Genomic DNA, 27,840 nt, shown 5'->3' on the forward strand with positions numbered 1-27,840 from the left:
TCAATAGAACCAAAGGTAAAAAGTGAGAAGGAGTGAAACAGGAAGGGAGAGAATTACATGCAAAGAAATAAATCTGAAAATGTGCTCAGGTCTCTACTTGTCCAAATGCTCATCTAAACCACTGAAAGACTGTAGATCGGTTGGGCAGCCTTCAGGAGTCATGTTAACAAAGCAGTGAGTAATGTGAGAGTAAACACTCTTAAGTCTGAACCTTTTTTCTCCTTGATTATTTGAAGTATTGACATGGGGCCAGCAGTGATGGGACTGGGAAAGGTCCCTTGCAGAAACTCTGGTGCCTCAGTGGGTTCTCTTGCCATTTCTTCTATTGCAGTGTTTCTCTACCTTGACAATTTTAAGGCATGTGGACTTCAACTCCCAGAATTCCACAGCCAGCATTGCTGGCTGTGGAATTCTGGGAATTGAAGTCCACATGTCTTAAAATTGTCAAGGTTGAGAAACACTGCTCTATTGGAACCAAATCTAGTCACATGAAACTGGGAACAAACTTTGCCAGCCCCTGATAATACTATTCCAGTTTGTGGTTCTTCTGAGTGTGTCAGCCTGCTATGAGAACAAGTAGGAAAATTCTTGACAATCAGGCAGTGAAACTGTAAGCCAGCTTTCCCAAGTAGCTGTTAGCAGACATGATAGATACAGGTAGTCCTTGCTTAATGACCAGTCCCTTAGCGACCATTAGAAGTTAAGATGGACCTCCCCAGAGCTATTTACAAGTCAATTTTGAAGTTCCAGCAGCCACATACACATACTGCACATGGTTATGTGATTGCATTTTGGACGGCAATTGTTTTGCATTTATGGCTGTTCACATGACCACAATTTTTGGTGATTTTTTGTCAGTTTCCAACATTTATTTCCAATTTCTGGCAAAAAAAAAAAAAAATGGAGAAAATTGGTTTGCTAGATGACCGCCACATTCTCTGAACAATCACTACATTCACTTAAAGGCTGCCACAAAAATGGTTGTAAAATTGAGTGTGGACACATGGTGACTCATTTAACAAAGGCCATGATTTATGATCATAATTACAGGCTCAATTACAGTTGTAAGTTGAGGATTATCTGTAATAAAGGACAAGTAGGAGGGAGATAGGAGGAAAATAAAGTTGAAATAGTGCTACCCCAGTAATGCCGTTGAAGAAAGTTTTTCAGACTTTTGAATAAACCAACATACAAATACCATGTTAACTAATTAAACTTTTAAACAAGATCTGGAATTAAATCTTTAAACAAGATTCTCCTAGAAGTGATGCAAAGATTCTCTGAAAGCAAGTCATCCAGGCCAGTTTATTCAGAGGTCAGTTAAAAAAAATTAAAGGAGGTGGGGCAGTGGTGTGGTCAATACAGCTACTGAGGGCAGGGCTTTATTACCTTGTATTACACAATGTTCTTTCCATGAGGTCAAAAGCAGGATAAATTATACAAAGTAGTTAATCAATAGAAGCAATGATTGCATAATGTGTTCCTCTGCAAAATTCAGATGTTTTTGGTGACAGCATTTATACAGTTCTAGCTATTACTGCGTGAATCACCCAACTTTATTATGCACATCCTTTTCTGAGCATTAAGTGTTGCAAAGACATGATAGGGTTGACTGTATCACATAACCAGAGACTACAATTGACAACTTTTCCATGGCATCAGATCTGTTGGGTGTAAGACTGTATGGCCTGAAGAAGAAGTGGCATTGGATGAAAAGAGCTGACCAGAACTTTCTGAGGTCACTTCAAGTACCTTTGGTATTAATCCTTCACCCTTTGGAATCCCAAACTGCTTTAACCAATTGTTTATAATTATACCTCATTAGTAAGGCAGCCTAATTATTACCAATGTTAGTACAAGTCTGTAAAGGCCTGTACCTGGATGAAAATGGAAATTCAAGAGCAAGCCTCTTATGAGACTTGGCTAAAGCTGAGCCAATAAACAGGTTCTTATACAGCCACAGAGATAATAGATTTATATACATGCTTTGCATACAGTATAAACAGCGGACAACAAAACCAACTGCACAAAATTGCTTGCTTTGAGCAGAACTTCTGACCATCCTAGTCCTAACAGGGTCAGCCCAAGATATTCTGCTATCTGAAATAAAGGACAAGACAATGCTTCTTCCAAGACCATCTGCAGAAATGGATGGAATTGGGCAAGCATGAGCCATGAAGCCATATCCTGCGGAATATATAACCAGAGGCTAGGAGGAAGACATAGTTGGGGAGTCCAGGAGGAACAGCAAAGAGGGTGCCCCTGCTGCCTCTCCTCCCTTCCAGTACTCCCTGTCTCTGACAATAATTTCCTGCTGCTACCCGATGGTAGATCTGGATCAGGAAGCAGTATAAATCACAGGGTTTCCTACAGGGCAATTTGCAGGATGTTGGGAGTGGGGATTACAGTGGTATCTTGGTACTCAACTGCTTTGAGACTCATCAAATTTGGTACTCAACTCATTTTGACACAAAATCTTTTGTCCTGGTACTCATTATTTGGTACTCAAATGCACAAGCTGGAACTTGTCGGTGTCGGCTGCCTTATGACTCACTACATTATTCCTTATGGGAAAAATTCATTGTTTTTGATACTCATCATGCCTCCCAGAACCAATAAATGATGAGTACCAAGGTACCACTGTACTGTAAGTAGTCTTCCTGGGAAGAGAATAAGCAATCTGAATTGCCATGAAAATAGTATTAACATCATAAACAGTATGAGATTCTTCTTTCACATTGTTAATGCACATTTTTTAGACCAGTGTTTCTCAACCTCAAGAACTTTAAGATGTCTGGGCATGCTGGCCAGGGAATTGTGGGAGTTGAAGTTCACACATCTTGAGGTTATTGAGGTAGAGAAACGCACTGTTTCGGAAATTGTGCTGATCATTAACCTCTGTTGTGAATCTCCTGATGACTCTTGCTCCAAACCCATTTTTAGAAAATTTCCTGATATATGGAATGTTCTGAGAGATTAACTGGTTCCCAATAAACATTTTGCAGGCAATTGGAAGTGGGCCCAGCTTGGTCTTCATTAAATTAAAGGAAGGTATTTGTAATTTGGCAGGAATCAAAACAATCAGGTTTTTCAGAGGGCCATCTTGTGATTTTGTGCTACAATAATTTCTTTTATTTCTGCCAACTATATAGGAAGAGGCATTAGCAAGCTTGGGTATTATGCTGGTTGGATTGGAAGGGTATGAATGGAAATGCTTGGGTGGGGTGGGGTGGGGGAATACAATGAAGTGTCAAAATCTCTTATTGTTACTCTCTGTCCTGTAGCTTAGACTCTGGCATATGCTGTATATATTGTGTTTGTCATCTCCTGAGAGTTTTAATTCTGTGGTCTAATAGCACAGAAAGATCACTACCCTACAACCATTCATGCACATTCATGTCTGTTTTATTACATGCAAAAAAAAAGCTAATAATACATTTTTGTGCATGATCTTCACATGTGTCTATGGATTTTTGTTTTTATCCACATAGAAAAAACATTACAGACTAATGCCCACATGTACAAATTTTTCATTTAACTTTTTAAAATTATTTGCTGAAATTTGCCTTACACAGTTAAGTGCAGTATCATCTGCTTCATATTATACAAATAGCTTTTGACTGCAACTTATTTACTGCATTTTGGACTGCCAGGTGTTGACATCAAGTGACAAGACATGCACGCGTGAACCACTGGCGAGTGAGCAAAGAACAGTAAGAAATAAAGCACTGCACGTTTATGTGTCAACCAGACCCAACTGCAGCCCCCCAAAAGGCATAATACATTAGTGTGCGGGGAGTGTGTGTGTGTGTGCATTACACGATGAAATCAGACCAAGGAATCTCTCACGGGCCTTTTTCAGACTGCTGGAATTTTCCTGGGCTCCTGAATGCCCGGCAGAGCACCGAAGCTTGCAATAGGCTGAGTGGAAAGAAAAAGAGAGCCCGCGCTTCACCTGTTCCCGTTCCACGTGGGCCCCTTGGCTTGCATTCTTGTGAAGTCTACTTCTTCGGGGTGTGATTGGCTGTGAGGCTGGCACGCGCTCGCCTGTCTGTCCCTGCCAGCGTCCGTAGTGCCTCTCTGTGTGTGTATATGTTTGAGTGCGCGGTGAAAACTGCCCCCTCTCGCCCCAACACCTCCGCTCCGCTCCACTTCCCTTCTCTCTCTCCGGAGGGGGAACGTTTCTAAGGCTCCGGCCCTTCCTTCCCCTCAAGAAAGGCAGAAGAAGGTGAGTGTGTTGTTCAGAAGAAGACGGCGCCAGGGAAGAGGCTCGCGCGGCAAAACGAGGCGCGCGTTTCTCCTCCTGCAACTCGCTCCAGCTGTTGCATCAGTCTTGGAAAGTGGGAGGGGGGGAGGGTGATAGGGAGGTCGTGGGGCTCAAAGGGTGGGAAGCAAGAGGAAGAGAAGGAGGGTCCCTTTCCTTTCCCTCTCCCAAGTCCGCGGAGGGGCCCTTTGGGTGGGAGCACCCGCTCTTCCCCGCCGGCCGCAGAGACTTCATCGGACCTCAAGGAAACTTGGGCCAAAAGCGCGGGGGTCGCCAAGGGGCGAACAGTTATGTGTGTGTGGGGGGGGAGGAGGGGTGCCTCTCGGTGGCACTGGGTCCCGCGGTCGCTCGTGAGTGGGCTTGGTTGGGAAGGCCAATGCGTACAAGCGAGAACGGACCCCCTTTTAGGGGGCCTCTCCGGGGAAGAGAGGGCGCGGAGGAGCGGCTTCATGTTAGTGCTCTGGGAGGTGGAGGGAGAAACCCAGGGTCTTCGGTCAAGACCGGCGGGTCGCTCAGCCTCTCGGCAAGCCGTTGGTTGGAAAGGCTGGGTGTTTTATTTTTGGTGATTAGTTGCTGCCACGTGGGCTCTCTCGAAATATATAGACATATTACTGTATGCATACACACCCGCGCGCGCAGACACACACACGCGCGCGCGCACACACATACACACTCCAAGCACATGCGAAATCGATCTTCCAGGGAGCTGAGAACAACCTGTCTACAACTTTAAAATAAAGGTTGGTTAAATAAAGGTACTAGCGCCAGTATTTATTGGATTTTATAGTAGACAATTACCGGACAGCAGTTTTAGCTAAAATTGAACATTGGAAACCCGCTTATACTCATGTGGTGCATTTTGGGGTGGATCCTGTTTGAAATGGTCCCAAGTTCAAAGAGAATTAAGTTTGTCAAACTTGAACATTGATCCATTAAGTTGCAGGGCATCTCTCTGGAGATCAGAGAGGTCTTGTTGGAGAAGTAGATAGCAATGTTTAGCATGGCAGGGATTGGGAAATGTTGTATATACTGTGTATCCAGTACATAAGATGACCTAAACTCAGTTTATTAATATTTATTAATATTTAGCCTTTTGAAGATGCTCCATACAATCAGAAATTAATGTTACGATAAATAGCGTATTAGTGCTGCCATACAGGTAGCTCCTGACTTACGACCATAATTGGGACCCAAATTTTGGTAGCTAAGCAAGATTGTAAATGAGTCAGGCCTGATTTTTATTACCTTTTTTTACATGATTGTTAAGTGAATCTCTGCAGTTGTTAAGCAAATATAGCTTCCCCCATTGACTTTGCTTGTCGGAAGCTAGCTGGGAAGATCACAAATGGTGATCATATGACAGTGCAACCCATGGCAAATATATACCAGTTGCCAAATGCCTGAATTTCAATCAAATGACCGAGGGGGGTGCGGCTACAGTAATAAGCATCAGGACTGACCATACGTCTTTTTTGTGTGTGTTCTTTAACTTTGAACAGTCTCTAAATGATTGGTTGTAAGTTGAGGACTACCTGTAATTTTAATATTGTTGTATAAAGGGGCCTATCACAGATAATGGGAAGATAATTGAAAAAAAAAATTCCCTCTAGTCAAGCTTGGCTCCTTTAAAAGGCAAAAACTTGTCAGTAATTTCAGGGACTATTTGTACTGTCTGCTAGAGGCACCAAATATCTCAGGCTATTTTAAATGGTGGATTATTAAATTCTGGATTTTGATTTGACAAATGGTCTAGGGAAGGAGTGTTATTCTGGGCAGCTTAGGGCAACTCCCTCAACCAGGTTCCCCCTGCACTTGTTGGACTTCAGCTCCAATTTCCAGCCAACGAAGCCAATGGAATTCTGGAAATTTCAATGCCCACTTCTCTGAAAAGTGGGTTAGCAGAGAATACAGAGCCTTTGTGCATGGAATATTAGGGAATATGTGCAAGATTGCCACATATATTTCCTAATAACATTCCATGTGAATTATGTAATTTGTATCAGTTGTGTCATTTGCACAGTGAAATCATGGCATATGTGATGTCAGCCCCCCACCTTCTGATCGACAGTTGAGATTCCACTGAAGTAATTCAATGCCTGTATTTTTTTTTAATTCTTTCTCATTCTATACATTTAGCATGGTTCAAAATAGTTACTCTGTTTCCTGCCTTGTGCACTTTTTAGGCTGGTTTAAAATGTATTGAAGGATAGTAATTAATCTGTATTTAGTGATCCTTTATAGAAAGCTCTTCTTTGTTGCAAGATTCAACAAGATTTTCTCTGTGTTTGATTGCATCATATGCAGTTTAATTACTGTTTAAGCACTTAAAGTTAATGTATTGGTTACCAAAATAAGAAAGAGATTGAAAATGGGGAGTGTTTGCCTGTGTGTGTTTCTCTCTGCTTCACTAATTAGTGTCCATGGGATAGTTTTGATACCTTCCAAATCCAGCAATAGATCTGAATTTAACCATAGATAATAGATCAGCATATCTGTCCCTTGTCTGTTGATTGCCTTCTTTAGGTATTCTTCAAATAATGGCAGATTTATTTGACATCCTTCCTCCCATCACCATCATTAATAGGGCAAACCTAAAGGGTCTTTTTAACATTCTTTGCAAACAGAGTACCCGGTCATTTAGATTTATTTCCCACATCATGTATATGTGGCAGTTTTTTTTACAACTTTGCCTACTTTATTAGGCAACAGAGATTATGTTTGGAGCTCCTGCAAAGAGCAACACTTTTCTGCTCTTCATTAAAGTGGTTTCATTAAAATAGGATTTCAAATGAGTCTAAAATAAAAAAAAATTGTTGCTTCTTGCTTCTATAAGAAATCCACTATCTACTCTTTTTCTAGCTATCCCAAGTCTTGTTATAGGGTGGTTTAGACATGTGATAAATAAATAAGTAACACTTCATACAGAAGTTTGAAAAATGTCCAGATCTTTAAATACACAATAAAGTTGTGCAAAGGCTGGAACACTTTTTTGGAATCAACTTTCAAAGCCCGCACAACCCTAGGAATTATTTTTTTTCATATGCCACATTTTTGCCACACATGTATATATATTTTTATGCTGTTAAAAAGTCTTAACATGTAATTAGGTATATTTTTGAAAAGATAAGAATTCACCATTCTACCTCCACTACTTGTTCATATCTTCCACTCAGGTCCTATTACAGGTAATCCTTGACTTACGACTGATTAATTAGAAAGCGTTTGAAGTTACAGCAGACCAGCCTGGGGGCTACTTACGGCCTCAGTTTAAAGTTCCAGTGGTTGCCCCCCTGGTCACATGACTGGACTTCAGGTGCTCAGTAACCAGATTGCAGTTACGGACATTTGCAGCATTCTGCAGTCACGTGATTGCATTTTATAACAGTTTTGCTGAAAATCAGCATTTCCAGATTTTGGCAAAACCACGCCCATAGTGAACCATTGTTTTGCTTAACGCCTGCAGTGTTCACTTAATGATTGCCATAAAAAAGGTTGTAATGAACAGGCTCCATAACGGTCATAAGTCAAGGACTACCTGTATAGAAGACAGTGTAGTGAGTCTGTTCTTTCTCTCCTCTTCCCATCTGGGTTTGGGTTCAAAGAATATATTTATTTTTAAATCTAGATGAGCTTTATCTCCTTTGCTGAATCCAAATGGAGACTTGCCAAGGTTCAATTTTTCCTTGGAATTAATACTGATTTACAGAGGGAGAATGTGTTTCTCTGCCCTTGGTAGTCAGCAGCAGAGTTTGCAAAGATTACACTGGAAATAATCCTAGCTGCATTCATACATTGTTGCACTGACTAACTCATACGGGGGTTAACTTGGCTTTGATTTAGTGCAATGGGTGAACGTAGCCCTTTGCATTTATAGACCTTTGTTTATAGGTTTGAGTTTATATTAAAATGAATATATAGACCAAACTACTTTGCAAAATGTGTGAATTCATCTTGGTTGTAGTTTTTGCTGTAATGATACATTTGGACATGTAAGTAACCACTGGAAGTTGTGTTTGTCTGAACCAGTTTTGGAGGACTGATGCTAATAAGCATTGTAGAGTAGGCAATGTGAACGTTATAGCTGAGGGGGTTAGGTATTTGTAACCCACATGCTTAAAATAATGGAAAATTTGAGTCATCAAATGATGTGTAAACAGCTCTGAGATGTTATATAGACTTAGAAGCATTTTCCCTAGTTTTATTTTGGGCTTGGTTTCAGCGCTGAAGATACCCTGGGAGGACTAAGCAGTTGAGCTGCATGTAGATTGCTGCCAGGGTCTTTTAGGGTCAAGCTGCATTCCTGCTCCTTTCAACAAACTGAGATCAACCTGGGACCAAACAGAAATTGCGTAGGGCTCAGTTACTCTCCCAAGCTCCAGCCAGTAGGTTGATTTCATTCATATATCAAGCCCTGTCATCTTCTGGCCTTTGCAGTTTTTTCCATTGGCCTGGAGTACACAGCGACCATTCCATTTTGTGTCTAGACAGTAATGCTCAGTTCTTCTCTTGCAAATAGAGAGGTGGGCTTTCCAATTAATCAGGGAAGCAAAATACAGCTCACAAGAAAAACTTTATCCTGCAACCTCAGAAAGGGAGTGGCTGCAGAGTGTATATCTTCTCCCAGTTTCCATGCTCAGCACTTACAGTTTAAGTTCGGGAAGGCGCATATTTGTCTGGTTGCCCTCATGCGCCTACAGTTGCGTGGGGGAAAACGGAAGAATGAAGCAGGCTGCATATGGATACAGCTGGAAACAATTTCAGCACTTTTTCCAGCCAAAGCAAGACCCACAAGAATAGCTGCAGTTGTCTTTGGGCCTAGCCTGGCTTATGCTAATGTTTGTCAGCACCTGGATCCTGGAGAAAAGCACCCAGGGGTGGGTCAATAAATAGACTCTTCCTTTGGGAGATCCTTTAAACAGCAAATCTGGGGGAAATGCTGATTTTAAATCTTGGTCTGCTTCCTGCCAGTTGATGGCTGTCCTCAGGGTGTCGTGTGTTTTTTGTTTAAAGTGGATATGCACTATACATGTCTGTGCTGCCGCGTATTGCTCCTCCCAGTGTTGTCACCTAATATGAAGGTAGCACATGCAGCTTATTTCAAAGTATCTGTACATTGGAGTGGGGAAATTGGCAATCTTTTCAGAGAAGTGGTGATGGCTGTGGACCTTTTAAATCATCTTCTGGCTCCCAATTTAATTTTGCCTTTAGTGCTATCCAGAGTATGGAAAGACCACTTGCAACTATAAGTACCAGGTGAGTCTTCTACCAAAGTCTTTCTGGTCTAGGAAGATGTATTGAAAAGATCATCTCACACATAGAGCTGTTCATCACAGGTTGGATTTCAAGGTTGTACAGGTAGTCCTTGATTTAACAATCACAACTGAGCCCAAAGTTTCTGTTGCTAAGCAAAACATTTGTTAAGTGAATTTTGCCCCATTTTACAACCTTTCTTAGTTGTTAAGTGAATCACTACACTTGTTAAGTTAGTAACCCAGTTGTTAAGTGAATCTGGCTTCCCCATTGACTTTGCTTATCAGAAGGTTGCAAAAGGGACACAGCGATGGTCATAAATAGGAGTCAGTTGCCAGGTGTCCGAATTTTGATCAGGTGACCATGGGGATGTTGCAATGGCTGTAAGTATGAAAAATGGTCATAACTCACTCTTTTTCAATAATGTTGTAACTTTGCACAGTCACTAAATGAACTGTTATATGTTGATGGCTACCTGTATACTGTTTGCTAGTTGATGAAAGCCACTAAATGACGGGTTCTAGTCCTACCCAGGGGATAGCTTATCTAGCTTCTTTGGTCGCCATTTTCTTCACACTTTCAGGTAGCATCCCCATAGAGGAGCTATAGGACTTCTTGAATAGCTCTGCAGAATCAGGCAATCTGATAAGAAGGGCCTTCCTGTACACAGCGTACATTGATTTGGAAAGAGGGAGAGACAAAAGAAATCTGTTAAAAGTTTTTTTTTTTTTTGAAAAGTGACCAAAAAAAGAGACATACCTTACTTCTGGATATACAAAAGAGATATTTTGAAGTTCTGAATGTTTCTTGGGAGAAAGAAAAAGATGAACAGAAATCAAGTTCTGGGACTTTATTTGAAGGGGTTAAAAATCAAAATTGTTTAAAGCACAGGGAAGGAATATATGGTTGGCCTATTCAGTCGAGGTTAACATTGATGATTAACTATATCTGGTATCCCTTCTTCAAGTTTTGTTGATTCGATTTTGTTTTTAGTTTAGAGATGAGTTATGGGGCAAAGAGAGCATATGTTGTATTAAGAGATGGTGATAAGCTAGTAAAATGGTGTACATTTGCTGGGATGGAGGGGGAAGCTACTTCTTTCCCTCCTTTTTTTCTTTTCCTTTCTCTTCACTCTGTTTTTCTCCTTTATATTTTTTGTAGCCTCTATTAGTTTTTATTCTGTTTGCAATCTTTAATAACATTATTTGGAAAAAAGATTTGGAAAGAGGGAGGGGTGGCAGACTTTAATTGCATCACTAATATTTGTAATAGGAGGGTCAGAAAGACCTTAGCATCCCTTTTGCTCTGAGATCCTAATTCATGAGACGCCAGAAGCCAGTGGTAATCAGCTCTTGCTGGTTTAAGTCCATAGTCCTCTGATTTTGGCATTTCATTATCAATTTCAATATTTAGGTTAGATGTTTTCTTTGGTAGATTAACCAAGCTCAAATTTAGGAAGCAAATTTGGACATAAGCCTTGTTGAAACTCTATGAGATTTACCTCCAAGTAAATATTGGTAAGGTTCATTTTTAAATTATTAACAACGTTTAGGTAATGGAGCTGAATATGATGGCTATATCTTCCCTGGGTAAATTAAGATTTCATTTGTTGACAAGCTTATACTTCTGTAGCATCTACAGAAATACACCAATATTTCTATGAAGTTTTTCATTAAGCAGATGTTCATGAAATCGGTCAGTAAATGCAAAAATTATTTAAGCAGCTAGTTTGGAAGTGGACCATTTTATGCCCTGGAAAGGAAAGTAGAGCTGAGAGAATTAATCAGAGGGTTTCTCTTATTTGTTTGTATAGCTTAAGAGGTTTTTATGGAACTGGTTGAGACAAAATTTTGTTTTGTTTTTGACAATGAAAAAGTGTATTTTTGTTTTGTTTTGTTTTGTTTTAGTAAACATTTGCAATACAATCATTTCCTGGCTTTCTTTGAAGTAAACATTGGGCTTACACACAATGCAATTTTAGTGCTGTGCACAATTTTCTAGAACCAATGGGTGCAAAGGGATTTACCTCAGAATAAGAATGCAAGGGTTATGCTGTTAGTCAATCCACATATCAGTAGCTTGAACTACGGTTTGAATCCATACAGACAATCCTTTATATTTTAGCATTTGTTTCTGGAAAGTGTCGAGTTCCTTTTCAGAGTTCAGGGATTTTTTTTAATCACTTGACGTAACAGCTAGGTTTGATCTACTCTTGTGCGATCCCCAGACACATAGAAAGTCACATCAGATCTGATATTTGGAGGAGAGACTAGAAATTGGAATCTACTTTTGGAATCTATCCTGATTTTCTACAATATTGGGTTTTATTGTGCTCACAACTCAAATGTCTTATTACTAAAGTACACAGACTCAAAATTCTCACACTTTCCTGGCCCTGTTTAGTTTGAGTTCATATACAGAATTAAAATCTGTGAAATACAGATTTTTATAATAATAGTGTGTAAATTTATAGAAGTATAATGATGTCATTGCTAACATTGCATTGTAATTAGCATTTGGACCTGAATGGGTGTGTGTGTCCCTACTTGACCTTGAAATCCACCAGGTGAATTAGTCTCAATCATTTTTCTTAGCACAGTCTACTTCATAGGGTTGTTTTTGTGAAAATAAAAGAAAGGTGATATCCCCCACCCACAAACACACCTGGAGCTCCTTAGAGGAAGGATGGAATATAAACTAAATCTTTTACACTGTATGACTTTACATGATAATACCAACTCAATATTTTAAAACATAAAACCTGGAGAACCCATGGTCTTCAAATGTTGATGAGCTCACAGCAACTCTGAGCAACCCATGTCAGCTATACATGCCGTACATGCTAGGAACTGTAATTCAACAATATTTGAAGTCTTATGTTTCCTGCACTTGATTCTCCTTTCACACATGCTTGCTGCTAACCGTAGTTATAAAATAGGAAGGCAGAATGATTCAGAAAGCAGTTTCTCTTCAATAAGAGATACTCACTTCAGTTGATTTCATAACGTTGGCTCTTGGGCAAAAGAATAAAGACTGAACTTTATGCTATGACCATCCATTTTCTATAAAACAAAGTCCAGGAGTGAATATGGGATATCTCCTTAGTTATAACTAACGGAAACCTGATGCCATTCAGATGTATTTAAGATATAACTCTTATCAAGGCAGATAGACAGTAGACTAAATGTAGGAAAATAGCCTATAACCAAATGTGAAACTTCTTCTGTATTACTTTGCTGCATTTCAGTGTTTATTTCTTGAAACGTCCACATAATGTTCACATATTAACTACTTCTTTGGATTTAGTCCAAACAATTTGCTGGATCCCACTCAAATTATTGAGCAAAGAATGTATTGTATTAAAACTGCTATACATTGTTCCTGCCTCCTTCAGCCTACCACCTTTTCCATGGTGTTTCTCCTGGATCTGTTAGTTGTTGTGAGCATGTTTTCAGATGTTTCCCTTGTCTTTGTGTGCATCCGGGTCCAATTCAAGGTGCTGGTGGTCATCTTCAAAGCCCTACAAGGTTTGGGCCTGGTTAGTTGATGGACTGTCTTTTCCTTGTCACATCTACATGACCCACCAGAGCAGGGAGGCAAGGAATGCTATGGATCTCCTCTCCTAAGGAGGTCCATCCCACAGGACCAAGAAGAAGGGCCTTCTCTGTAGTAACTTCCTCCCTGTGGAACACCAGGGAGATTGGCCCCCATTCTGACCCTTTCGCAAGACCTTGAAGACCTGGTTTTGCCAAGGGGCCTGGGGACCCCAGAGTAGGATGGAGCCCATCCAATGGCTTATTTGATTGATTGATTGTGGTCACTGTGGAAGTGGGAGGTTATTGAATTTTGTTTTTTTATCCTTGTAAGCCACCTGGAGTCACTGAGAGTGAGTTGGTCAACTATATAAATTTAATAAATAAATACATACATACAGTACATACATAAATCAATCTCCTTTTATCAGTAGAATTTCAGAACCAGAAATGCTTTTCATTTGCTCCAGCCTCTGCTGAGTCCTCCTGTTGCAATTGTTTTGTATTTTGTATCATTGGAAGAAGCCCTCTTGTGATAGTATAAACTTGGTGAACCAATCTCCTGCAACAGTGAAAGAAACAACATACTTGTTGTAACAGGATCCTTGGGGTAGTAAAGTCAGATTGTTGTGAGAAAGAATTCATTCTAAAGATTAGTGGTCTGGAGAATTATCTGCTAAGAGTTTGTGGTTACTTTGCACACCCATCTTCCTTCTGCAGACTTAGTGTCATCATACTGACATTTAGCAATAGTTGTTTCTTAATGTTCTTTTTTTAAAAAAAAATTCTGAACATATGTAGGAATATTCTACTGAGAAAATGGAAAGTAGAGCTTGCTGCAAAATGTGGATTGGTAGTTTGAATTGTAGTGTCTGAAAAGACTGATGATTAAAATGGTGGATATGGACAGGAAATCTCTGGCTCATATTCCCACTTGACTCTGAAAGAATATAACTATTGTAGCCATTAACAGCCTGATGAAGAAGGATGAAGAAAGTAAAACCTTAGATTAACTTATTCGGGTCAGGAATTATAACCCATCTGCCTGCTCTTCTGCCTGCATTTTCCTCAATTTTGCAATCCTCTAAATTGATTAGACTATAAACCCCCTTCATTTTACTTGTCCTGGATAGGCCAGCCTGTCTTTAGAAGACCTGGTTATAAGATCTTAAAAAATTGCTAGTTGTTTTTTCTTACTTCTGTATAGTACTATTCAGAGATAACATACTTATCTTTATATTTTCCATGTATCTCATTCAATTTTGCTGTATTTGCATATAATATGTAACATATAAATAAAAGTAATTTTGAGGTAAATTATCTAATATGCCCTCAGTGGTTAGAAATGTCATCTTTGGGAGGACATGCCCAAGGCTGCTTTCAGGGAGGTGGTTCCTATTTGTGCCCAATCATTGCTCTCCTGTTATTAGTTAAAGGTAGGAGGGATCTTGTTTGTTCAGAACATTTCTAACTTGTTTTTTCATTATTAAAAACTATTTTAGTTTGGTGTGGACAGGTGGTTTGAAATTTAACGTACATTTATTTTCTCTATTCTGTTGGGTTTCAGTTCATGACCAACGTACCTATTTGAAACCATTATTTTGCCATAATTTTGTATGTATGCTTACATATGTCTTCTTAAAGATTTCGGGTGAGATCAGTGAGAAAGGCCCATGATTTTCTCGATGTTTTCATTCTTGCCCTGTTAACTCTTCCTATATATGTTTTGCAATTTGATCCTCATTTACTTTCTCTACTGTATATGACATTTTGATTTCTCTTTAGATCATATAGATCATTCAGCTATATGATTATGCTACTTATTAGCTTATTATTGTTCATGTTGGACACTTTCAATAATTCATAATCCATTTATTTTTTATTCTGGCTTGTTATCACACAAATTCTCCATTGCCACTGCATTCAATGAACTTCTGTATTTCTCCTGAAACATCCAACTCTCATTTTCATATGGCAAAATAGCAGAAACATGCTTCTTTATACTGTAAATAAAGCAAATTTTGCTTCTTAAACATCAATTTCTCATATATATCAGGCTATCTTTCTACTGGTACTGTACATCTTAACATTTCTCTATCTATTTCCCATGTTTTGTGAACATTCTATCAGTATACATCTATTCTAATTTATCATTATGTATAATGTGGCATTGTTCACTTCTTTTTTCTCTGTCAAACATAGCTACCGTGGTTTTTTATAATACATTTTTTAGAACCATACTCTGTACTGCATCATACAATCTGTTGGACATTCCTTGTAAATAATTCAGGTTCTCAACCAACCACAGAGCAAAAAAAAAATGGGAAGAGAAGAAATTGAAGTTTGTGTGTGTTTGTGTGCATGCGTGCATGTGCATATGATACAAAAGGAAATAACCTTTCTGGCCCTTCTGCTATTGGGTACAACCATTTTTGGTTGATTTCCCATCATAGCTGACAATCATCTTTTGAGGGTTTCTGTGAGAGATTGGGGCCAGAGGCTAAAAGATTTTCCCACAACTTTAAGATAAGCATTTATCATTTTCTAATATTTGCAAATCAAGATGATATTTCAGACCTTGAAATGGGGTGAAGATTGTGGGGGTGGTAGTGCTGGGCTGTCCTGAAATGACAGCCTAGTCATGTTTGGCTGTTGATTAAGAGTGCCCAGTTATATGCACAATGAGTCTGTCCTTCCTGGGTGGTTTAGATGTATTTGATTTCAAACCAATTTATTGATACTTAGAAAAGGACTGACAAAGTTCCCTTGCAGTATGATCTGGACTCATGGTTTGCTTGTGGTATATTAAAGCATTCATTCATACTAAGCCATAGGTTTGCAAACTATACTATTGTTGCAAGCAGGGTTTAGACAACACTTGATCAAGAACAAAGCCATATTAAGGCTTTTGCAATGTGTAAACCTCCTGTTGTCATCATTATTAACTACAATTAATAAATCACATTGTTTAATCAGATGTTTAAAATCTCTGGGTAAAACTCTTAAAATTTTAGGTAAAGGAAAGTCTCATACAAGATACTATTAAACCTAATGATATAATTCTTTATCTTATGTACAATTGTCTGAGAAGAAGCCACTCTAAACACAATCAAACTTAAATAAACATATTTAAGTACCAGTCATAGTCATGCTCTTGGATTGTTCACTAATAGGAGGGATTAAAGACACCAGTAGCTCCATTTGTGTGGCTGAAGGATGGATAGTTGGTTGTTATATTTCATATTGCAGAAAGGAAACACTATAAACACCACTGTAGCTGATACTAAATTCTTTATTTCTTTTTCTTTCCTGGCCTCTTTTTTTTTTTTTTTTCTTCCCACCCGTTTTACTTTAGGAGTGTCCTGGGAATAGGTTTTTGTGGGTTGCATGCATTTTCGTAGTCAACCACATCAGACCAGCTTTTCCTTTTGCCCAGGCTCCAACTCCTGTGTTTGCATCCTGATTTGCACTCTAGGTGTGTTTCTGGAATGCGGTTTCCCAAACTGTGAGGTATAAACCTCCCTTGGGGAGGTGCAGGCAGAATCTAGGGCAGGGGTAGGCAACCTTGGGTCTTTTATGACTCCTGGACTTCAACTCCCAGAATTCCTGAGCCAGCATGGCTCAGCTTGGAAACCTCTCCCTTTCCCCTCAGCATGGCTGGCTCAGGAATTCTGGGAGTTGAAGTCCACGAGTCATAAAAGAGCCAAGCTTGCCTACCCCTGATCTAGGGGAAGGTAAAGAACCTTTTAGTTGCATTGTTACAATAAATCCAGCTTCCCTATAGTTTCATTGTATTGTTTTCAATGCTCCTTTGTGTTCTTTTTCATATTTGGATGTTTAGGGGAGGTGTGTATATTAAGATTACACTAAAAGGAGGCGTGGTGGCAGAAAGTTTAGGAATCCCTGATTTAGAATCACAAGTGATATGACCAAATGGAAACATACCAGGCCAAACTTGGGACACCAGTCAGCTGTGTTTGCAGGACAAGTACCCTTGGTTACTTAACCATGGTTAACCCATCACCTGGGTTAATGAATGATTAACCCAACACACTGAACAACAAACTAATCAAGGGGGCTAATTTCACATAGTTCATTGAGCCTCAAATCAGCCAGCCATGTTTTGGAAACCTACCCACCCTTTGTTTTGGAAAGAACATACCACTGGACCATAAACTTTATACAGCTTTTGCATTCACCCCTTTCATGCCATAGTAAGGACAACAACCCTCCCAGTGTTGCAGCATTGGACAAGTTGGTTAGAATGGCTATAGTTTCACAATATTTAGAGGGCACGGGTTCTCCACTGTTGCAGTTTTGTACCTCCCACAACCTGAAAGCAGAACTGAGGAATCCAGTCACAGTTACTATTCCTAGCATGGTGGGGCCCATTGGCTCATCCCACCAAAATAGAAAGCTCTTGTTCTATTTTCTGTGGGAATATATCTCCAAGGGAAGGATGCTGTTAAAGATCAAGGCACCAATCAGACATCTCCATTTGCATTTTTGCCCCACCCAGCCTCAGAGCTTTTCCCAGGTGGCACAGTTAACCCTTGGATTCCTGGGTCCCAGAGGCAGGTGTGCCTCTCTAAACCTGGGACTATTCCATTAGCATTGATGAGAGTTCTCTTCCAGACATCTAGAAGTGGGAGGGATTGATTGGATTACTGTGGAGTGGGATGAAAGTTAAAGGTCTCATTTACCTGACACCTCTGGTTTGGGTAGTAATATGAAAATATAAGTGTGCATGAGAAATGCATTAAGGAATTTTGCCTTCCCCATTCCCTCAGGATTTCTCTTGTGTTAAATGTATAGTGTGGTGCAGGTTAGAAGCCTAACTGTCCTTCCCAATAATATTGCACTGCAGAGGCCTGTTGCTATCCTCAGCTTTAGGGGGTCAGCAATCTGTGGCTTCTGTACAATTTTCTTGGCAGACATACACTACAGGTTTTGTTTTTGTAATTTTTAGAGTTGGGCAAAAGATTTAACTCTTGACTTCAGCTTGCAATCTAAATAAAAGACCTAAGAAGCATGCTGCTGGGTGGGGCGGTGGTAGGAACAATGCAGTCTTTTATGTTAATTAGGCTCATGATGGAGAATGTCTTATTGTATGGCGCCTACTTATTCAGATTTGCCAGTCTCACATTTCTGCATTCTAAATAGAGGCTAAAATCTCACCATTTTCAGGCTTTTGGTCAGACTGCCTAAATCAAACTCCAACATCAGTTTTTTTCAGATTACTGCCCTCGAATCAAATTTTGGACTGCAACTTTCATCATGAGTTTGATTTCCACCACTTCTGCCTAAATTATCCAATAGAAACCACTCACTCACTGATTATAGGAGTTAGTGCCCGTTATATGCTGGAAACTGTTCACTGAGCTCAAGGGCTACAGAGTATAATGGTCAAATGAACAAGTATTTTTGCCTCTAGGACAGCACTGTTAATTGATATTGCAGGTATTGTGTGGGACAGCAGTGTCCAATGATGCTGAAGTGGGTAGCAGCAAAACAATACAGACAGACAGACACACATAGAGACAAAACAAAGTCCTCTTCCAAAAACTTTGACAAATGTAAAGCCTAAAACAACTGGAAACAACTGGAATAAATTGGCTATTTCAGAAGTCTAATTGCAGATACCCCAAAGATCAAAAAGCGTGGGTGGAGGTGTAGCATGTGTGTGTATTGTATCCCCAACATATCCAGGTTGAGAAAAGTGGAAGAGACTGGAATCTTTGAGAAATGCAAGAGGAGAAAAAAGAGTTTTAGTGCTTTTTTTCTTACCTGAGTGTGTAATAGTTATTAGGGGAGGAGGACTGATTGAGCAGTTTGTACACCACCCAGTATGTGAGTACGTGCCATGTTTCTTGGCAGTAACATGCAGATGTGTGTGAAAATGCTTAGGGAAGCAGCCTGCCAACTCATGTTTAAAGGTGTGGATGGGAGAGGGAACAGGCTAACATCCTTCCTCACCTACCCTCTGTCAGGACAGACTCTCCTCCAGGCATGGGGTTGGAATCGCTTTATGTTTCTTGGCGTGCCTTTTCATTGGAGTGGCAGAACTATTCCGGCAGTGCCCCTCCCCCCCATTCCACACCCTTCCTGCAGCTGCGAGTAGAATATTTGGATTCTTAGTACTATCTAATTCCAGCCCCTCTCCCCCCCCCCGCCGCCCCACAGTATTATTGAGTGCTGCTTGTTGAAGTCTTCTCATGTCCTCAGGTATCCTGCTGAACCCATTTCATTGCTCTTGCTGCTGCTGGCGGTTTACTGAATACGTTACCCACATTTGTGTGCAAACACCCCACTGACTGTGAAGATGGAACTGCAAAAAATGGGAAACGAGGTTGGCACTGAAAGATTCAATGGTACCATACCCGACAGTGACAAAGCAGCTGTCCTGGAGGACGGGTGAGTCTTTGGGAATGGCAGAGAAATTGGTTGAGAATACATTCTCTATGGTAGGGGTATTAAACTGCTGGCCCATGGGCTGGACGCGTCATCTGGAAGCCGCGCCCACCCCATTGCCGGCAATGGCAAAATCGTTCTGATACGTTGTGTGATGTCACATGACGTCACAAGTTTGACATGTCTGCTCTATGGCGTAGCGGTTAAGATGTTAGATGGGGACCAGGAGACCCAGATCGAGTTTCCACTTGACTGTGAAACTGACTGACTGACTTCAGACCAATCATATTCTCTCAGCCCCGCCTACATCACACTCAGAAGGATAAAATAAGTGGGGGACTCTGTATGTATACCACATTGAGCTCCCATTAAAAAGGTGAGATATTAATGCAATAAATAAACATACAGGTAATTCCATTGCTAAGTGATGGAGTCATACAGTGCCACAACACGTCACTTTGCCAACTTAACAATGGCAATTGTGGCATTCCCAGTTGCTGTGAATCCAACATGGTTGCAGTATCCCATGGTCAGTGGATCATCATTTGTGAACTCTGGTTGGTTTCCCCTTTGACTTTGCTTTTCAGAAATCAGCAGTGAAGCTCACAATTAATCATGGGATTCTGTGACATAATTGTGAGCTGGCTGCCAAGTCCCCAAACTGCGATCACATGACTGTGGAGACACTGCAACAGCCACAATAACCTCCATCAGTGCCATCAACAACATGCTGAACAAGTGGTGGTTTAATAAAAATGAAAATGAACCGAATTCACAATTTTGCAAGTTTTGTGAACTGAAGCATGCATTTATATATTCGTGCAGTATCTCCACTTTACAGAAGAAGGTCACCACTTAGAAATACAGCACACAATGCAAGGAGAGATGAGCAGCTTACAAATGAAAGGATAACAAGAAACAACATAAAATATTAATTATGATTAATAAACCAAATACTTGTGGAATTTATATTAGGAAAATGTGCATATGAATTGTGGATTTTAGGAGAAATTTGCATATTAATTGTATATATACTTCTGGACAGCCTTCAAAACAAATATAAGTAAGTATAGAAATGGAGCAGAAAAAAAATTAAGGCTTGGGAAAATGGTGAAGAGAGTGAAATTGACAATTTATATATTCTTAGTTTGGAAGTTAATGAAGAAGAGAAGGTTGGGCATGCAGAATTGGGCAACACAGGAGAAAGATGGAAATTAACTGAGGCAGGCAGAATCGAAGCCAGAAAAGCAGGAATTCAGGTTAGGCAAAGAGACATCAGAGTAGTTCCCCCACATGTGGAAAAATATTCCTGTAACATAAAGAGCCCTGGAGGTAATATAGAAAAATACAGATTGAGAAGCAACTCCTTCTACTGGCAAAACTAAAACACAAGATCATCAGTCTCATCTCCAAAGTTTTAGAAACTCCTCTGCCAGAAACAAAACAAACAAAAACTTTTCTTAGTTGCATGTTCTGTCAAGCTTCCAATTCAGGATTCCCCCCCCCCCCATATTTTTTATTTTCAATAAAACTACCCAAAACTGTTTCAGTTCCCTCCTGGTGGTGAAGATGTGTCATAGAAATACTGTGAAAGGTCGTTGGCTTAATCTGGCACTCTCACATGTTTTTTGGTTTTTTTTGCACTGGCTTTAGGGAGCACCATTTTGCATAATCAACAGGTGCTTTCAGTAGCAAAGGTACCAAATTTCCAGTTGTTTCTTTGGTCCAGAAATTAATGGCAGGTATACATTTGAATAACTATTTTTCATGCTGCAGATTTGGCATTGGACCACTAAATGGCAAGTGTAAGTAACCATACAGAGTCCGATCTCTGGTTTGATATATAGACATGTCATTAAAAAACAAAAACAAAACCCAACAAAATCAGAACACAGGACCAGAAACAAAAAGATGAGAACACATCTCAAGCACCCAACACCCAGCTAGGCAGGAATTAATACCAGATAAACAGTCAAGGAGGAAATAATACCCTAATCAAGGGATTATCAAGAAGAAAACCACATTCCTACCAATGCTGATAGGGCAAGCTACTTTACATAAACAGGGAGTCAACTAACTAGCCCTGATGATGTTACTTAGTTGGGTAATGAAATATCCGCAAGCAAATGACCACGCTCAGAGAGCACCAAGGATGCCACAGTTTAATCCTAAACTGCACACTGTATAATCTCTTATGTTGGAAATGTATGCGGCTCTGAGACTTGGTGATAATAGCTGACATCTATCCATAAACCAGCTGTGATGGCTAAACAGAGCCTCCAGTTTGAGAAGAAGTGGGTCTGCTCTATGGAAGTTAGTAGTATAATTGCATAGACCAGGGGTCTTCACACTTGGCCCTTTTATGACTTGTGGACTTCAAGTGCCAGAATTCCTCAGCCAGGCCAAGTTTGAAGACCCCTGGCATAGACCTTTTAGCTCATCTATTGAGAATTCTTTCAGAGGCAGAGCAGAGAGTAAAAGTTTACTGTATCAGCCTCATTGTATCAGCCTTGGTTGATACAAACATACTGGAGGCTTCATTGAATAGCTCGTATTCTATATCCCCTCTGTACATGAAACCATTTTGGGGGAAAATGGATTTGCTGCAAGTCCACTCCCTCAGCAGCCTTCTGTGGTTTCTTAAAACCTGCTTTTGATCACGCTGGGGGATATCAGGGCTTGGGTAGAAGTTTCCTTGTATGAATGGCAGTTCAGTTTAGGCTCCAAACTTTGATTGCCCAATGTGGCATAATGTAAGTTAGAATGATTGAGAATGTTGGTTTCTTTTCCCTTCACAGTCGTTCTCACACATACACAGACACACCCATCTAGCCTGTTCATTAAGCAACAGTAAGAAAGCCTTATGCCACTAAGAGGTTTCAGATTACTATGCTTTCTATCTCATGCCATTGGCTGTTTATTAGGGATTTGGAGAATTAGTCCAGCAGATCTGTAGGGCATCAGATTAGGGAAGGCGATCTAGCTGTTCCCAATTCAAGATAATTGTTACAACCCGACATAGTAATTATCTCCAAATATTTGAAGCAAAGTCAAAGCTTAGTAACAATTTAATTTATTAATATTAATGCACTGTCTTCCTTGTATATTTGGCAAGAGAGTCAAAATTGCCAGATATACATATATTTAAATTAACCCATTGTTTTTATTAGAAGAACCAAACAATATATAAATCACATTAATAGTTCAATACTTAGACTAAGTTCGATAACACATGATAGTTTCATCTACTTTGTTTCCTCTCTTTTCCATTCCTTTCCATCTTCTCTAAAGATTTGAATACTTGAATTAGAACAGAGCACAGCCTGTATAATATTTAGCTTGAGCCATTGATTTGTGATGATAAACAGATGCAGTTCTGGTATAGGACTCCGCTGACCTTTTCTACTTCTTCCATTTCAGGTATGAGGAAGAGGAACGTATTTCAGCAGAACAAGATGGCTTCTTGCCTAATGCTGCCAGCAAGAAATTCAGCCAATTCACTGATGTAGGTGATAATGTCAGTCAGATATTTTCAACTCAGCTGTGTCCACAGGGAGTGCAGAATTGTGATAGAAGACGTATTGTTTTATATGTACTAATAAAGGAGAATAATTGTAGCTCAGGGTTGACATGAGGGGTCCTTGGTGCTCTTTGAATTTAGTTGTTTTCTTGTAGACATTTCATTATCCAAACTAGGTTACATTATCACTGCTAGTCAAGCACTGTGTTAGTACTCAGCAGACACCAAGGACCCATCTTTTATATGTGGAATATGTTGCACGCACATACTGTACAAAAGGGCAGAACTTGCAGTGGGATGCCATGACATTACTTCTATCGTGAAAGCAACCAGCTCCTGTTGATTCCCATTCCTCTACTGATCCTTGAAAGTAAAATTCAAATGTCTCAGCTATTTCTTAATGCAGTTTGCAAATGTCTACCAATCCAGCATCACCTAATGAAACAGGATTGAAGTATTTTCCTTGTACAAGTGTCACTTATTTATTTTTTTTATATGGGGAAAAATGTCATTGCACAACTCTTGCATTGAGACATAAGATATGGTTCCAAGAATATCTCAGACTTCAATTGGATATTGCCCATGCTGTGTCGTGTTCTTCTTAACATGGATATTATATCATGTAGATTTTTAGAAGTATTACTTCATTATATTTTGTTATCTATTTATATCATGCCCACCTATATTTATAATTTCCAACAAGGCTTAACCAGCCCCACCTTTATAGCCTTCTGTTATCTCCTGGTCCTTTTTCATTTGACTGTCATTGCTTCCTTCTGTTCACCCTGAATCATCTCTTCTTCTGAGAACCATCTTTTATTGTGTCTTAGAAGTTTTTATTCTGCTATGTTTCCAGACAAATATATGGAATAAGGTACAGATCAGTAAGAATCAGACTGGTACAGTGTTGGCCATTATATAATGGTAACTTTATAGGGACACTCATGCCATTTCAATTTTCTTTTTTGGATGACCCTTGGATATTTAATGGTTGGTATCATTTTTGCACTTCACCCTCATGTATTAACTTATATTAGGATTAGTGCTTTGTTTACCACATGGCCCAAAGGCTTTTTTCCACCCAATTTCTGAAATTTGGTTTTTGTTTCTTTTCTTAAATCTTGGCTGCAGTTTGAGGGAAAGACTTCGTTTGGGATGTCAGTCTTTAATCTGAGCAACGCCATCATGGGGAGTGGCATCCTGGGCCTGGCCTATGCCATGAGGAATACGGGAATCATCCTCTTTGTGTGAGTGTAACTCCCACAGCATGGTACCCAGGAAAAAAAATCACAATCCAAGGGGGAGGAAGCAAGTAGAAATTCAGCCACAGTTTCCACCTGTGGGTCTGCTGCTGAATGGATTATAAGAACTAATTCCCAAGCAGGGATTGGATAGAACTTGTGAATTCAAGTAGAGTTGGGCTAGAACTCACAGTCCAGATAAGGATTGGAAAGAGTTCTCTTTGTCTCCATAGAAGAGGCATTTCAAAGTTGGTCCATTTCTGAAGCATTGGGCTGACATTCATTTTTGTCCTTCCAGGATCCTTTTGATCTGCATTGCTTTGCTCTCCTCCTATTCCATTCATCTGCTGCTGAAGTGTGCTGGAGTTGTTGGTAAGTCACAGTTCAGGAGACACCATAATATTTGCTACCGGCCACAGTGTAAGACACTGAACTTAGCCATATCACTCATTGGAGGTAGAAACAGAATTAATAGAATGCAGGGGTGCATTCTATTAAGGGATTTCAGAATGGTGTTCAGAAGTTTGTATTGTCCTTAGAACTCATGCCTTCTATCAGTATGCATCATGAAAAGTCTTGTTCTTCAAGGACTGTGGCCTAACAAGAATTATTGCAGGCTATAGATGCCTTGAAACTTGATTTTGAAATTGATCAGTGAGCTATGCAGGAAGCTGGTCTGGCAGCTTGTGGCTGAAGAGCACAACTTGTCCTTAGGTTATTATTATTACCAAGGAGCTGCATGCTTTTTAAACTCAGTATGTTGAGGAATATGTTAATTCCTACCAGAACTGTATTGATGAGCTTGACTGCTAGTGTGAAAGGAGCATAATTTGAACAGTGGTTAAGATGAATGGACTGGTAGTGTTATCACCCCAGAATTACAAACCAACCTATCTGAACCCCTTTTCTCTTTTTTTCCTCCTATTTAGGAATTAGAGCATATGAACAGTTGGGACTGAAGGCCTTTGGCCATGGGGGCAAAGTGGTGGCTGCTGTCATAATCTCAATACACAACATCGGAGGTAAGGCTTTCCCACTTCCCTGTTGGGTCAGAAAAGGAAAACACACACACACACAAACACACACACACAGAGAGAGAGAAGCAAATGTATATGGAGTTCAAGGAAGAAGGCTGAGTAAAGGATTCTGGGGCATTGTGATCTTGACTTCTACAAACAGATGGAGATGATGATTTGTGACCAATATCCTGTGTTCAGCATGAGGATAAGGGTGGGCAATCAAATGTCATCTCACTGTTTTCACTGTTCCCCAAAAAGGAAATTCAGGGGATCCTGACAGCTTTCTCTTTTCACAGCTATGTCCAGTTACTTGTTCATTGTTAAATCTGAACTGCCACTTGTGATCCAAACCTTCTTAGGGCTGACAGAAAACAATGGGTAAGCAAAACTCTTCTTCTTCCTAACCTCATTCTGTTTGAAATTACACAGGACAGATGAACATGCAGCAGTTCCTCAGTGAAAGGGAGACAGGGAGGAAGAAAAGAAAAAAAAGAAAAAGAAAGAAAGAAAAAGGGCCGAATTATCTTCAGCCATAGCATGCTAAGCTTAGGGTGATTCCCAGTTGAAAGCTTTCTGGATTTTGACAATGTCCAGTACAGCTTTAATTATACATTGACTGTTTTCACCAAACGTGCTTAACTCTTCACTGAGTTGATAAATTTATTGTGTTTGCAATATATGCATTGAACATAAACTCTCTAAATAGGTTGAATTCACACAGTATGTGGAGGCACCAGAAAATGTAAACAAGATTAATTCTAATCAAACCTACCATATATTGGATGAATGGATCTACTATCTGATCTAGTTAAGTAAGTTTTATGACCTCCAGGTAAAACCCAACCAGATCCATGATTATTTCACAACTTGAACCCTTAGTGACCTTCCCTTATGGAGCCAGTTTATGGTCATTGTGATCTGAAATGAAATTAGAGATGGTATGTATGTGAGGACCACGCCTCTTCCTCTTTCACTCTGCTGCAGGCCTTTTTTTTTTCAGAGCTGCTCTAAGGGGTTTCTGAGTAGTTTTACGGAAGGAAGCAGCTGGTCTTTTTGGCTAATTTTTCCTTCTGGGGCTTGCTGCCTTATTCACATTCCTCCTCTAATCAAGAGAATTTGGGACCAAGCCACAATGCTCTGTTGCTTGGAGGACTTAAACCCCCACTCTCAGAAACAAGATGGGGGAGAATATTCTCTTGTGAATCATAAACTGTCCCTTGAGCTTCCATTTAGGGGTGGAAAAGAATTTCACCACAAATTCTGTTGAAATGCTACAGGATGTCACCCTGGGGCATATGTTAGCATTGAAATCCACTAATATTTGTCTTTCTTCCCTACAAGATGACAACCATGTCTGAAAGAACTATGTTGTTGAAAGTTGAAAGGAACAAGGGGCAACTGTATTTAAGGAAAAATTATATTGTGGGAGTGTCCTTTTAAAAAGCTTGTATCTAAGGTCATTTATGTGTCGAAAGACAGAAGAAATGGGTTTTTTGGTTATTTTAAAAAGGTTACTAAACAATCAGTATTCATGTGTTGTATAAAGTTGGGAAGATGTTTAAAAGCATTCCTATGTTACAAGATGTTATAAAAGTAAAATGTTATGACATTTTGTATGTGTATTAATTTAAACTATAGAAAAAGTTGTTGAACTGGAATATTACCATACTACCACAGACAATAAAGTGGACAGAATTTCTAGAGTACATTTATACATGTCAAAACACAACTATGTGTGATGCTATCTCATATTTTTCAGCTCTAAATCAGATAAATGTGGAAGTAAAGCCACATTTCATCTTTACCTTTGTGGTTTTTTTTTTTTTAAAAAAATCCCTGTTTTTTCATATGGACTGGGCTAAAGATGAAAGAGAAAAAGATCTGTAACATAGCCTTCAAATTTAAATTAGGTTATGTCAATACCACTGCACTCCAGTTCTTTGCATGTTAATCTACTTTAATTGATCTCATAAAAGTTTGTGATTAAAAGTTCCGTTACGAATAACAGATTATTTCTTTATTACAAGCAGAATATCACAATCTTCATATTAGGATATTATAATGGATTCAGGGCAGCGAATGGTGGTAGCATTTGAAAATTTCTCAAATGTCTTATCTTTAATAATGTATCAAACATTTATGTGCATGTTTATAGAGTAAAGCAGTGGTCTCCAACCTTTCCCACTTTGCGGATGGGCGGGGGGGCAGAGGGGATGGTTCCATGTGAGTGGCCGGTGAATGTGTGCGTGTGCAGAGCTCCACGCAAGTAGAGCTGCGTGCATGCTCGCCTGCCATTTCTGCGGCCCAGTTCTGAACAGGCCGTGGCCCAATAATAATGGGCCCTGGCCCTGGGGTTGGGGACCCCTGGAGTAAAGAGAGGGTGGTTAGGTTGGAAGAAAGTGTGAGGAAGAAATCTCCCTACCTAGAGGAACAGAGAAGAGTTTGTTTCCTTGTAATAAAATACTTAACAGATGGTTGGCCAACTCTGCAAGCAACAAAAAAGAAAAGAAAAGTCTCAAGTCACTTTGGTCATTCACTGCTCACTTATTTAAATACTGTCATGCTTATGAATGGCTTCTGAATTTCTGGTCAGTCCCATGAG

At 39.8% G+C, this 27,840-nt stretch overlaps 1 protein-coding gene across 2 annotated transcripts in view; it reads left to right on the forward strand.

The window, feature by feature from the left end:
* Positions 1-4,062: 4,062 nt before the first annotated feature.
* The window catches only part of SLC38A5 (solute carrier family 38 member 5), a 38,343-nt gene continuing 14,565 nt past the window's right edge, over positions 4,063-27,840 (forward strand). The window contains exons 1-7 of one of the 2 annotated variants that reach the window (XM_039340219.1): positions 4,063-4,228; positions 19,273-19,461; positions 22,879-22,963; positions 24,110-24,225; positions 24,518-24,591; positions 25,149-25,241; positions 25,535-25,616. In XM_039340219.1, the coding sequence (XP_039196153.1) occupies positions 19,370-19,461; positions 22,879-22,963; positions 24,110-24,225; positions 24,518-24,591; positions 25,149-25,241; positions 25,535-25,616 (542 nt within the window). In that variant the 5' untranslated portion in view covers positions 4,063-4,228; positions 19,273-19,369. Of the gene's footprint in view, positions 4,229-4,981; positions 5,005-19,272; positions 19,462-22,878; positions 22,964-24,109; positions 24,226-24,517; positions 24,592-25,148; positions 25,242-25,534; positions 25,617-27,840 lie in introns of those variants that run through there. The other variant, XM_039340220.1, reaches the window with a different exon arrangement.

Source organism: Crotalus tigris, unplaced genomic scaffold (genome assembly GCF_016545835.1).
Source record: "Crotalus tigris isolate CLP2741 ecotype Arizona unplaced genomic scaffold, ASM1654583v1 scf7180000017742.2353718, whole genome shotgun sequence".
NCBI lineage: Eukaryota > Metazoa > Chordata > Lepidosauria > Squamata > Viperidae > Crotalus > Crotalus tigris.